The sequence below is a fragment of the Desmodus rotundus genome, chromosome 11 (assembly GCF_022682495.2).
Source record: "Desmodus rotundus isolate HL8 chromosome 11, HLdesRot8A.1, whole genome shotgun sequence".
Taxonomy (NCBI): domain Eukaryota; kingdom Metazoa; phylum Chordata; class Mammalia; order Chiroptera; family Phyllostomidae; genus Desmodus; species Desmodus rotundus.
Window position 1 is genome coordinate 83382022 of NC_071397.1, and position 14670 is coordinate 83396691.

At 41.4% G+C, this 14670-nt stretch overlaps 1 protein-coding gene across 3 annotated transcripts in view; it reads right to left on the reverse strand.

Annotated features, from left to right (window-relative positions):
* NHSL1 (NHS like 1) overlaps positions 1 to 14670 on the reverse strand; it is a 123662-nt gene that overhangs the window by 21886 nt on the left and 87106 nt on the right. For all 3 annotated transcript variants that reach the window (XM_071219699.1, XM_024551907.4, XM_045188829.3), the window contains exon 3: positions 14295 to 14422. In XM_071219699.1, the coding sequence (XP_071075800.1) occupies positions 14295 to 14422 (128 nt within the window). The remainder of the gene's footprint in view (positions 1 to 14294; positions 14423 to 14670) is intronic.

A 14670-nucleotide genomic window follows, 5' to 3' on the forward strand; every position in this document is an offset into this window, starting at 1 on the left:
ACGCACCATGCTCAGGAACTACAACAAAAAGGGCTAAGTGACTTTTGCTGGGAAATGGCCGTTTACAACCACAATAAACATGTAAGAACTGTTAAGTCAAAGGCATTTAAAGGAACTACCACCTATGAAAATAGGCATTTAAAAGAGTTTTACTTTGGAATAAAATGTCAAATGAACCTTCCCAAAGAATACCTGTATAACAGAACCCAGGTCAATTCCACACTCCCCCCCACCAAAAAAAAAAGGGAACCTGCTGTCCTGACTTCTAACATCACAGCTTCATTGGCCCGCACTGGAACTTTCTGTAATGGGAACCATACTGCAGGTCTGTATTGCGACTTTTTTCACTGAACACTATTTTTGTGAGGGTTTATCAATTTTTAAATAGCATGTATTGATGCCTTTTTGAGTTTAATGCGGGTTTCTAAGAGGACCCATCAGTTAGAAATCTCAAACACAGAATAACATTGTCATCACTAGTCACTGCTCCTGAATTAGTTTTTCTGCAAAATATCTATATTCATTCTACAAGTAGCAGTACTCCACAGATCTGAAAAAGGCCGCACAGAGATGAAAATGGTTTGGTGTAAGGGACAGGGTACTAGGACAAGAATCCAAAAGACCTGGGTCTATTCACTTTATACCTTCCAGTCAAGTGACCTTGAGGCTGTTCCTAAGTGTTGAAGTCCCTTGCTGTAAAGTTTGAGTATCCTGCCTACCTTCCATATTCTATCAGAGGTCCCCCTTAGATCCTAACGAGATGATAGCTGTGGAAATGTCTACCACTGGTAAATGCCATGGACATAAAGGTGGTGGTCATACAAGTGTGACTTTACAAAAACAAAAGCATGAATTGACGAGCACCTATTTTTTCTTTTATTACAAAGAGCTTAATAATAATAAAGGTATTGTAGGAGTAAAAATATAATGAATTATGTAACTAGACAGCTCAGTCTTTTTGATTTTATCTTAATATATAAAACATGTAAAATGATAATCTAGTTTCTTGTTTCACCGAAGGAACATATAAAAAGTTTGTAATTAAACTGACGAACATACTCAATTTGAGCATATGTTACTGACATTTCAATTATGATAGTAAATTATACCATATCCATTCATGTGTGATCTGATGCTGGTTATAACTCCTACAGATTCTTGAAAGACAAAGGGATTTTTGAGTCAGCTGCTGCAGCTAAGCCAGGCTGACATAAATCAATTATTTCTGCCCCTTGTGTGGTTGTGACACTCTTGTTAAGTTTGATTTATAATATTGTACAAATTCTCTACTCTTACAGTGCAGATACACACACACACACACACACACACACATAAATCAAATCTAATTTCATTTGAGAATTTCATGACAATTTGTGTAAAGGTCACATGTTTAAACTTGAATCTTAATCTAGTAAATTAAAAGGTCACTTCAATTTTCTGATATATTCACATAGAAATAATTTTTCAGGCAACCTTGAAATATAACACAAATTTCAAAGGCCATAAGAAGCAAATCCTAACAGAAAAGGTTTAAAGGAAAGAAAAGTATAGTTTCAGCTAGCGAGAGAATAAACAGCAATGGTGACATCCCACAGAGAGGGTTCCCGCTTCCGTGTGGTGTCTGCCGAGGGAGGTGGAGGAGCTCTGTTCTGTGGTCCGCATGCGTCTCCGTGGTGCTCATCAGCCCTAGTAACCTACTTTTCTTTTAGATGTCAGAATCGATAACTACCACAATGAAACATACTTCAGTTAGCCCTGTTGCCATGGGACAATCACCAGGGACAGCTCCACTATGACAATTGACAAAGATCATGTATTTTACAAAGTGCTCCCTTCATTTGCAAGAAAATTTCCCAGGCAAGCAGGGCACGGATAAACCTATGCGCAAAGTGGCTTTTGTACAGTGTCACAATCTACTAAAGAAAATTTAAAAACCAGGATGGTAGGATTTCCAATCCCTCCTGGTATTTCTGAATACAGCGCAAACACAGGAAAAACCTCCTGCATCTCAGTGGCTGAACACATCATGATTACTCTCTGAAGATGGACACTGCAATGCTCTCGATTGTTATGTCAGCCTCTTTTGCTGGTCTCCATGCTTCTGTCCTTGCTGACTACCTCCCTTACTCCTCCCCCTGCCATAGTGTATTTCTCAACACAGCAGCCAGAGAGGTCTTTTTAAAATGTAAGTCAGACCATGTTACTCCTCTTCTCAAACCCTCCAACATTCCTTACGCCCATCTTGCACACTGCTGCCTCAGGGCCTTTGCACTTGCTGCTCCCTTACACATCCACACAAGTAGAACCTTCTTACTCTTCAGGTGCTTAGTTTAGTCAACAGTCCCCTTCCTGTTGAGGTCTTAGGTCTTCACCCTACATAAAATTTTAGCTTCTTCCAAGATTTTATATCCCCCTTCTCAGCTTTCTATTTTCTCCTTAGTACATATTACTGTCATACATGTATTTTAGTTATTTATCTTGTTTGTCTCTCCCATGAGAATGTAAGCTCCAGGAGACTTTAAATCGATTGTACAGAGAGATATTTCAGAATTTTGGCTAAAAAGGGGGTCACCATCTAGTGATTTCTACGTGCCTTTCCCTGGGTGACAGGCATTAAAGGAACTGGCACCTCATTTAATTTTCATAGCATTAGCCTTATGTAATACATAAGAAAATAGACTAAAGTAACTTCACTGCTAGAAAGTTCACAAGTGGGCAACTGGAATTAGAATCCAGACCTGACTCCAAAGTCTCTGTTAAACAGTGTAAAATTACACCTCGACAATATTTGCAATAAATTAGGTTTTGTGATCTAAAAAAACCTCCATTTACATCTCTAAATAAGAACAAAACCTACACCTGAAACTAATATAGTATTGTACTTATATGTCAACTGTAATTGAAAAATAAGTAATTATTTAAAATAAAAAAAACAGAAAGAACAAACCCTCTGGAAAACCTACAAACGCCAGCTGCAGCGCGGCGCAGTGGAAGTAGCCCCCTGACCTGGAGGGACAACCTCAAGGATCAGCGTCCTTGTGCTGTCACTTCCTAGCAGCTGTAGGTTCGGAGCGATTCAAGCTCCCTGTGTGGAGAACAAAGTAACTGCAATAGCACAGTCATGCTTCATGTTAATGGGAACCGTTGGTATAAGGCATTTTTTTAAACATTGCGTTTAAGGTTGCCTTGTCTTCAGAACTTAAGTGCAATTGTTAAAGCTGTTTATTTGGTCAATAATGTTCATCAATAGCCCATACTCTGGTCCTGGAAGGAACAGAGTCACAAATGAAACCTAAGGAACCACAGTTCCTCGTGTCAAATTACTTAATTTAGATAGGGAGATCACCTGCTACTCCTGTAGTCGCTTTGCAGACTTTGGATGCTGTAAGACCTGCATTTCAGAGACTACAAGGTCCTGGCTGAAAAGCCAGACAGCCTCCCACCAGATGGACAGTGGAGCCTGAAACACAGTCTCTTTGGCACAGGGCCAAGTTCCAAAAGGTGGGCTTAACTGTGAAATACAGATTAGTTCAGGCTTAAAAAAATCTGCCAAGCTTTTAAAAATTACAAATATAATTACGAACAGCTAAATTTTGAATATATTTAGCAAGTATTACACCAAAATGGACGCATAACAGATGAAGCTACATAGAGCACTGATTTAAGAGGACACCACCATACATTCCAGTCCTTTCTGCAGGTCACTTCCCCAGTCTTCAGTGATTTTTCTCCCAGAATTAAATCTCTTTTGGGTTGACTCTTGGTTTTCAAGATTCTAGAGAGTTTTACTGGGTGTGAAACTATTGCAGTCTTCCTTGGCTAGATGCTGCGCCTACCTTCAGTACACTTACACCTGGCAGGTCCTGACTTAATTCCTTCTCTCCTACTCCTCCCCCCACCAACCCAACAACAACAACCAAGAAACCCAGGCATGGTGGAAATGCGTCCATACAAGAGCACCCAGTTCACGGTCCGTCCAGCACCTCCATGAGGATGGCTTGGAGGTGGTTTTCCTAGCCACATTATTAAGTAACTAATTGTTCCTTCTCTCTTATTTAGTGTATTAGTTTACCACAAAACCTAGACCCTTTATCAAGGGCCCTAAACTTTCTTACCATGTATTGAATTAAAACAGTTTGGATCTGAACTATTCCATATTAAGTGATCTTTTCCTTAAAATAATGAAAATAGGTAATTAGAGCATAAATTTTTAAACTGATGTAGTAATTTCTTATTTAATTGTAGATACAATGTATTAGAACATAATGACTATGTAAGAACTCACTACCCAACCCATGCCTAAGATATCACCAATAACTACACAGACTTTCACGCTGCCCCCCCCCCCCCCCCGCTCCGCTTCTCCTAGGGACCCACGCTCCTGAACTGACTGTTAGTTATTCCCCTACTTCTCTTACAAGTGTGTATAAATATGCCTCAATTACGTTTACATTTATTTTGACTCTTGTAGAAATGGTATCATTCTCTTCACGGTGTTACTGATTTACTCGTTATTAATGTTTCTAAGGCATCCCCGCTGTTGTGTGACCCTCTAAGCCCTTGGTGTCACTGTGGTGTGCGCTCCACTCCAGCACCACACTGCTCATCCATTCTTTTACTGATGGACAAATGGGGTTGTAACAGATGATGTTTATATTATCTAGCTTCCCCAAAGAGAGCAGCTCCTCATACTCTGATTGTTGGAGGGAAAACAGGGGCCCTGGAGTCAGCTCTAGATTTAAATCCTGGCTCATGTTTGGGGTGATGGGTGGTTCACTATCGTCTTGACTGTGGTTATGGGATGTTGTGTGTAAACATATGACGAACGTCATTAAGTTATAAAATTTACATATGTGGAGTTTCTTTTATGTAAATTATCCCGGAAGAACACTGTTTTAAAACAGAGAAAGATCTCAATTTCAGTGTTTAAAAGCTGTGTGATATTACTTGTTTAAGTGATACACTCTCTCTAAGACACGGTTTCCTCATCTACGGTATGAACACAATCCAAGCTACCCTGCACAGCTGCAAGAAGCATCACACAGACTCACATGCAGCACTGAGCCCAGACTTCGGCTCCTGCACTTTCCCAAGTGCCAGGTGCTCGTCTCCGTGTGGGGAATATAGAGATCAACAAGACAGGGAAGCTGCCGCCCCATCTAGAAGGGAAGGCAGGCACGAGTGGAGCCCTATTCCATGTAATGGGGTGTTTGAGACTAGAAGAAGTGGGACAAGTTATTAATACTTGAGGCACTCAGTGGCCTGAATGCATAAAGGCCTGGAAATGACAGACCCCAATTTCCTCAGCCTCACCTGCAATCACACAGAGCAGTTCTGACTCCTCCTTGTTTCCACTGGTCCTGAAACTACTCAGAGACCCAGTGACAGAATACTCCATCTAGAGTCATCATAAATGTCTTCTAGACCTTCAGCTACCCTGGGCCGGGGACGGTGTCTATATGACGAGGCCATGAAAAATCAGCATGCATGAATGAAGAGCAGATAGGTCAAAGATGAATGAAAATGACAACAGCAGGCACCAGGAGAAGGAATTTGGATCACGTGGCAACCTCACTCTTTTATTTAACCAACATGGAGCAAGGAAACGAAATGAAATACAACGTGAGAAGCCCCATGTCCACATCCTCCCTGATGTGTTCTAGCCATGTGATCTTTTTAAGCAATTTCTTAATTCTGATGCTCAGTTTCCAGATCATTAAAATGATAGTAATAATACTATCATACCTATTTCATGGGAGTTCTAGTGGAAAATGAGATATAATTTGTAAAAATGTTCTGAAAATACTCTTAAGTATTGTACTGTTATAAAGTTAGTACTAGTATAACTGCTGGTAGTTCTACATATATATAACCTGTGAAAACACAACAATCAGGAAAAGTTTTAGTAGTTGCTACAACCTCTCAAATTCATTGCTTTAGGCAAGAAATTCTATGGGGGTGGAATAAAAGACTTAAATGATTCGAGAGAGGCCAAATTTTCATTAAAAAATAGCAACTGCCCATCGAGTCATTTTCCTTGAAGTCTGGTTTGAAAAGCCAAGCGTTTTAATGATACCATTCATCATTATTTGAGCATATACTATGTGCCAGGCACCATGCTAAGGATTTTACAAACATTAATTCACTTCAATTCACAATATCCCTCTAAGAACGTAGTCATGCAATTTATTATCAAAACCAGAATGCCTTTGAGAGTGAAGGGGTGCTATTAATAATTACACAGGAGAGCAGCTGTAAACCAGGTTGTCCTGAGCCAACCACAACATGTGGTTTCTAACTCTTTACAGTGGAGGAAACTGAAGCTCTCAGAGGGAAGCAATCTCCCCAAGGCCACCAGCAGCGACAGGCGGGCAAGCTGTCCCAAAACGGTGCTCTCAAGCATCGCGTTATATAAGCCTCCGCCATTTGCAGTTACTGAGCAAGGCTGCTATCCTTTTGTCTTCTTCAAAGTCCTCCTTTGATTTAAATATCTCTTAGCAACGAAGACCAAAACAGAACCCGAGATGCCAGTTCAAAGAAAAACAGGAAATAGGAAAGAAAATTTCAGTTTCTATCAATACCATTAAAGCCAACCGTTTTACTGCCATAATCCCAGTCTCATTAGCCTGTTTGGGGGCGAATTTACACTTGAGATTGAGTAACTCATGATTGACATGCTTTCTGCTGAGACAATGGGGCCTCTATGAATGCTCCTATGATTCAGTGAACTTATCATCAAATGTAACCGCCCACAATGGCAGCTGGAGAAACGCCCTGTCAACTCACAGGATGTATTTTGCCATCTATAACTGAACTTCCTTCAAGCATCTGAACAACCACTTTGGTAGTACCTGGTACACAATGGAAACTGAAAGAACAAAAACGAAATGTCAAGACTGGAACAATACTAAAGCAATGACTTGCTCTTTGATTTTGCAGATGAATAAAAAGGTATTTTGTGGATTTCTAAATCCCTTTGCAGACAGCATTTCATACACAGCATGTTTAATATTTAGGTGATGTACAAAACATATAGTTGGAAATACTTCAAACAATTTTTTTCTTGTACACTACATTACCACTTTGGAAGATATATGTGGATATCATTAGCAAAATACTTTTCTTCATACCATAAAACACATAATCGACACAATATTTGTTGAATGCAAATACTGCTTTTATCTAACACTGCTTTTGATATCAGAGCAGTTGCAGACTAAATGTTCAAATCAGGTGTCTCTTCTACACAGTCCACTGGTCTCCCCACCATTCACTCCACCCCCACCACCTACCTAGGAAATACAAAGAAAAGGGTCTTCCTAATAGCATTTTCCCCCGAATCTGCCTTGTGCAGCTCTGCGTTTAGAATGACCCCAAGTGTGAGGGCGACTATTAAGAATGTGAATTGTAGACAGAGGGCCCAGCCTGAACATGGAGACCGTCAGATGCTGGCTGGGAGCCCTTGACAGTTACTGGATCCCCACCTGATTTCAAATGCCAGCTGGATCCCATTCTAAACCCCACCCCACAAAGATTCAGGTCTAGTTTTGAACTTTATTTACTATTTTTATATGTTTTTAAATTTATTTTACTTTATTTGTTGATTTTTAGAGAGAGGGGAAGGGAGGGATCAAGAGAGGGAGAGAAGCATCAGTGGGTGGGTGCATCTTGCACATTCACCAGGCCCACAACTCAGGCATGTGTCCTGACTGGGACTCGAACTAGCAGCCCGTTGGCTCGCAGGCCCGCGCTCAGTCCACCGAGCCACACCGGCCAGGGCTACTTATTGTTTTTAATGGTAAGTCCGACTCATCTATACATTCAGGTGCCACACTAGAATAGTTCCTAACTCTGTGTTTTGGCACCTGGCCACTTTTCCTTCCTCACTGCTCTGTCATCTCACGGCTCAACCAGGTATGAACCTTAGACTCAGCTTCTCTAGACCTCTCCCTCCTCCTCCCATCCCCTGATTAACTCCAAACCAAAACAAAACAACTACAAGTTTTTATTTGTATTGTGTTAATTTTATAAATTAACTTGGGCAGAATTGAGAGCTTTTTGATACTGAGTCCTCTAACCTCAGAGCACATGGTTTTTCCAACTCATTCAAATCTTATTTGTGGTTTTCTACAGTATTTAAATTTTTTTCACATAGATCTTATCCTTTCCTTATTAAATTTATGCCTAGTTACTTTGTCAACTATAGATATTTTAAATATGTTTTTCTATTACATCTTCTAACTTGCCTTTGTAGATATGAAAATTATTGATTTCTATATCTTCATTTTATACCTTACTATATCATTGACATCCACTGTTGATGGTAGTTTCACATTTTTATTTTCCTGGATTCACCAAGTATACAAACTTACCACATACAAAGAATGATAATATAACCTCGATCTTTGCTATTTTTGAACCTCTTATTCTGCAGCTTTTCTAACTATGCCAGCTACTTCTTCCCACAAATATCATAACAGTAACAGTGAATGCCCCTGTTTTATGCCTCATTCTAATGAGAATGGCCCCTTAAAAATTATTTCAGGTTTGGTGAATAGAAACAAATTCCGTTATGTTATGAGTATCCACTTGTTCCCATATAATTGGGTGTTAGTGTCAGGAATGACTGTTAAAGACTCATAGATACGGGGAACAGACTGATGGCTTCCAGAAGAGAGAGAGGATGGGGGTCTGGGAGAAAAGGTGAAGAGATTGAGAAGTACAGAATGACAGTTACAAAATAGTCAAGAGAATGTAAAGTACAACACAGGAAATATAGTAAAAATATTGTAATAACTATGTATGGTGCCAGGTGGGTATTGGAAATATCAGGGGGAACACTGTTTAAAGTATGTGATTGTTTCACCACTATGCTGTAAACCTGAAACTAATACAAAATATTGAATGTAAACTGTAATTGAAAAAAAATTTTTTTTAACTTCAGGGCCAAAAAAGAAAAGAATGACTTAAATTGTATCAACTATCTTGTCAATATTTATGGTTTTGATCTGATTTTTCACCTCGAAAGAATTAACATGGCTCTGGCCAGTGTGGCTCAGTTGGTTGGAGCAATGCCTCGTAGACCAGTGGGTTGTGGGTTTGACTCCAGGTCAGGGCACATGCCTAGGTTGCAGGTTCAATCCCCAGTTAGGGTGTGTATGAGAAGGCAACCGATAGATGTGTGTCTCTCTCTCTATCTCTCTCTGTCTCTGTCTCTCTCTCTCCCTTCCTCTCTCTCAAAAAAAGCAATGAAAAAATGTCCTCAGGTGGGGATAAAAAAAAATTAACATGATCAAAGATGACTGAATTACCTAAAACTGAACATCCTTTCATTACTATTGGAATAAATCCAGGTGGATGTGGCGTATTCATCTTGGAATGAGCTGCTAGACTATGTTTCCTAATGTTTCATTTATGACTTCTAATGCCAATATTCATGAGTGAGATTGATCTGTTTTGTACAGTCTTGTCAAGTTTTGGCACCAGCGTTAAACTAATTTAATAAAAAAGAAATCACACCTTTTACTTCCCCCCCTGCCCCACCCCAGGAGTTGGGCATTGGATTAACCTACTCTTTAAAAGCTTTAGTAAAGCCCTCTCTCTCTATGAAACCATCTGGGGTTGCTGGGGGTTTTTTTCAATTTGGCTCAATGTATATTTTTTAATGTTCCACTTTCCCCCCAGCTTTACTGAGATAGAATTGACATACATTGTGTAAGTTTAAGGCGCACAATGCAGTGATTTGATACATATGAATACTGCACAATGATCAGCACGATAAGGTTCGTTAACACATGCATCGCTTCACATAGTTACCACTGAAAAAAATCTATTTGGTGTAATTTTTGTAAGATTTCTCCATTTGTTTAAATAGAATTCTAACAGTCTGTTAAAATATTCCCTTGCAAAAAGTTCCAGAGTCAAGTTTGATGTGTTACGCAATTTAGAAAATCAGTTTCAACATTATCTATGTATCTTCATCTAACAAAAGATGATATATTCAGTATTTATTCCTAATCATAAAATCTCTACTTGAAAAATGTGTTAGTGACTTCCTGTTAGCTGTGCAATAAAAGCTAACTCCTTCACTTAGCCCCGCTGTGACTCTACTGCAGAGACCCTTCACCTCGACTGTTGTTAAAACTCTTGATGAACTCAACAGCCGCGGAGGTGCTCTGGCCAACACCTGCTCTGACCCTTCCCACCTTCACTTCCAGCATGCCTCCGCCACCCACCCTCAGGGACACACGCTGACCTTAATCATTACACGTCTGAATTGAGGTTTTAGAAGTGGTTCAATCATTAGTAACCCTAGAGAATTTGCAGAAGGTATGAGAAAAAGCAAGGGATCAAGAATGCATCCAAGTTTTTGACTTAAGCATCTGGTAGAATGAAGTTGTGGTTTAGTGAGATGGGGAAAGGTATAAAAGGAGCGGATATGTATAGTATGTTTTTGAAGAAGGATGCCACACATTTGGGTTGAAGGACTTTAAGATACCTATAAGACATTTAAGTAGAGATGGATAGCAAACAGCTAAGTGCATGAGTCTGGGTCAGAGACAGAAACTTAGGAAACTTCAACACATGGAATTTAAAAGCATGAGACTCAATGGAATCATGCAAGGAGCGAGTCTGTTCTAGAGGAGCAGAGGTGCAGCGTTACACCAATGTCTGAGGCGTGGAAGGAACAGCCACCAGCAAATGACCGAAAAGCGCATGTCCGGCCAGTGAGGAAGGGGGCAAACCCAGAGTGTGTGGTCTCATGAAAGCCGAGTAAAGAAAGTATTTTAAGCAGAAAAGAATAATAAACTATGTCAAATGCTGCTGAGAGGCCGTGTAACAGGAGGCCTGAGAATTAACTATCAGAGTTGGCGAGGTAGAGGTGATGGGTGGACTTAACGAGAGTGGTTTCAGTAGCGTGCTGGGGGATAAAAGTGTGTTTGAAAGGGGTTCAAAGGAGGTTGTGAGAAAAGGTAGTGTTGACAGAAAGTCTAGAGAGTTCTTTGGAGAGGTTCTATTAAAAAGAGGAATTGAAAAATGTGGCAGAATATGGGGGGGCGTAAAAGGTCAAAGGAGGGTCCCTTCAAGCTGAGAGAAAATACAGCATGTTTATATAATGATGGTTAGGATAAAATAAAGACCAAAAATTGGTTGGGCAAAAGAGACAGAGGTGAATTGTAGGTATGAATCACTCCATTGACAAAATAATGTGTGCCTACTATGTACCAGGTCCTAATCTAGGCACTTGGGATGCAACAGGGCAGGAAATAAGCCAGGACTGTCCACCCACTGCCACGGCAGGACAAGGTGAGTAGACATAGAGACAGATGCGGGCAGTTTAATAGGTTTGGTTGTGAAAGACTATGCCTTCTGATTGTTCCCCCACCCCCACCCCAGGGCAGTATCTAAGACAGTAATCTGAGAGTGAAGCAAAGTGGTGTTTGAAGATTTAGGAAGAAGGTGCAAAACTAGTTTGGGAAAGAGGAAGAGTAAATTGATGAAAGAGTTAACATAGGATTCATGGGCAGCAGTTCAGGTTTGAGGTTCTAGATTTACAGTGAGACTAGCCAACATAACCTGGTGTTTTTCTCTAGCCTTGTGTAGTTAGTAAGACTTTTGGGCAGAGCAGGGGGTAAGTTGGATCACACTGGGGTTGGGATTTCTCCAGGAAAATGGCAGGAGGAGAGAGGAGCCAGCAGAGTTCACTGTGTGCACAAAGAGGGGACAAAAGGTGGGCAGCGTAGTACGAGCTGGGGAAGAATGACTGTGGCCATGAAGAGGGTGGAGCCAGTGGGTCTGAATTCCTCATGGGGTCAGACAATTTCTGTAATGGGATTCTAGAGCAATTAAGCTAGGAAGATCGATGAAATCATCCTTGACTCAGCTTTTTTCTCATAACTTTGGCAAGTTCTATAGAATGTACTATTAAAAGAAAGCTAGACTCCACGACTGCTGCCTGGGTCCCAGCCCCGACCATCTACATCTTGCCCGGACTACTGCCATAGCTGTTGACCTGCCTCAGCTTCCCTCTTCAGCTCTCTACGGTCTGGTCTCCAGCCAGTGGGCAGACTAAGTGCATTCAATGGTAAATCAGGTCAAGCCACTTCCATCTCAAGTCCCCCAGTGCCTCCCGTCTCATCCAGGAATAACGAATCTAAAGCCCTCACTGTGACTGATTAGGTCCCCTGGATCTGGCCCTTGGTTATCTCCTTAAAATCATTACCGCCTCTCTTCCCCTTGTTCACCGCCTGCCTCTCGGTCCCTGGCTATTCCTCCCACGGGATAGCCACACTGCGGTCTCCAGGCCTTGGCACTTACTATCTTTCCTTCCAAGAGAACTCTTCCCAGAGATACTCATGTGCGATTGCCTCCCCTTCCTTCTGGGGTCTGCCCTGATGGCACCCCCATTGGGCCCTTCCCCAACACTCAGTCTAAAAGAGCAGTCCTGTCACTCTCTAAGGCTCCTTACCGCTGCTCTATTTTTCCTTCATAACACTCATCACCCCTTGGTGTTACAGTATACTTGTCTGTTTACCATCATTTTCCCTCTGGTGGCAGGGACTTTGATTTTTTCACTTGACATGTTCTCAGGACTTAACAATGGTGCCTGGCATACTGGACACGCTAAATAAATATTTACTGAGTAAATGAATGAATCAACAGCCTGTTCAAAAAGATCTCCCAGAGAGATCTTATTTCATTCCCCCTTTTCTAGATAAGGAGATGAATGCCTTGAGGGGCCAAGTGATACATCCAAAGAAAGCAGCAAGTGGCAGGCCAAGACTCGAAATTTGTCTCCTACCTGCGAAAGTGCCACCATCGCCTCTCAACTCCCCCCCCTCCTCACCACTCACACAGCCACTCTTTTGGCCTAGGTTCTCATTATGTCTTGCCTGTTGCAATAGCCCTCCAACTACTTTTCTTCAATACCCTGCCCTCTCTCAGACCTCCCCCCATTTCCTGACTGCCCGAGTCAGAAGAATTTCTCTTCCCCGTGTTACTGCGTGATGACTACCTGTTGTTGCACGCAACACACAGTCATACCTCGGAGACGGAGAGGGCCCGGTGTCGGACCACAAAAATAAAGCGAATATCACAGTAAAGAAGGTCACACGACTTTTTTGCTTTCCTAGTACAAATAAAGGTTATGTTTACACTATACTACAGTCTACTAAGTGTGCAATAGCATTATTTCTATAAGAAACAATGCACACACCCTAATGTAAAAACACTTTCTGCTAAAAAGTGCTAGCCATCGTCTGAACCTTCAGTGAGTCGTGATCTTTTTGCTGCTGGAGGCTCTTGCCCTGGAAACATCAAAGATCACTGATAACGAGTCACACAGCACTAATTAAAAAGTTTGCAATATTGCAACAATGGCCAAAATGCGACACAGAGACACAAAGTCAGCAAATACCGTTGAAAAAATGGTGCCAATAGATTTGCTTGAGGCAGGGTTGGACAAACCTTTAATTAAAAAAGTTTTTTTTTTTTTAAAAAAAGCATACCTGCATGGTACAATAAAGTCTTTTTATTCTGGTTAGTTGTCCCTACATAAGAGCTGTAAGTTCCTTGAGGCAGTACAGATATTAATGTTTGCATGTTGCAGAATCCGATACCTAGCATATATCCTTAAGAAACATTTATTGCACTGACTGATTCTGCATCTGGAATGTTCTTCTCCAGATTTCTGAATGGCTCACCCTTTTAATCCCAATCACCTCTTTGCTCAGGAAGACAACACCCTCTTCATTTAAAGTCGCAGCCTCCCCTCTGTATTTTTCTGCTTGATTTTACTACAAAGCACATGCCATTTTCTAATGCTTCTAATAAAGAAGCATCATTGCTTCTTTATCCTTGGTGTCTCACCAAACACCTCGAATAGTTCCTGGCATGCAGGAGGTACTTAATAAATACATGTTTTAAAAATGAATTATCCTTCTGGGCTTGAAGTAGCTCTGTTGACGAACACACTGAGGAAGGATAAAGGGATGTTCCTGGTTCCACACAGTGACCACTGATGGCTGCCCAGCCTGGAAGCCTCAGCACCACACCGCGACACGGTGAATGGCGGTGAAGGTCACAGAGAGTGAGAATTTCTCGTGTACCCTTCACCCGGTTTCCCCTGGTGTCGGCGTGTTGCATCATCATGGTATACTTGTCAAAACTAAGAAGTCAAAAAAACCAAAAAACAAAAAACGGGCTTTGTTCTGATTTCACAAGTTTCCCCACTTACGTCCTTTTTCTGTCCTAGGATCCAATCCAGGGTCCCGTGTTGAGCTGAGAAGCCTTACCTTCTGATCTGCTTCTTCGTCCTCATCTTGGTCCTCGTCGCAGGGTGGACTCGAGTGGGTGGCGAAGGTAGGTCCCTGGGAGTAGTACTGGGAGCTCCGGCAGCCATCCCGCCGCAGTTTGTCACATTCTGCAGAGGGGACAGGACGGGGGTGGAGAAAGGGCATTAGAAGCCAGAATTTCTTACGACTCCTTATTAACCTTATCTGGTCATATTCCCTAGGCATAATAAGACTTCAAAATAATAGTAATATTAAAAATGAAAGTGATAAAAATGACTAAGCACCCACTACACATTACCTGCCATGGTAACACCCTTTGAAGGGGTCACCTTCACACCTCCCAGCAACCCTCAGAGTCAAGCTTAGGGTAATCAAT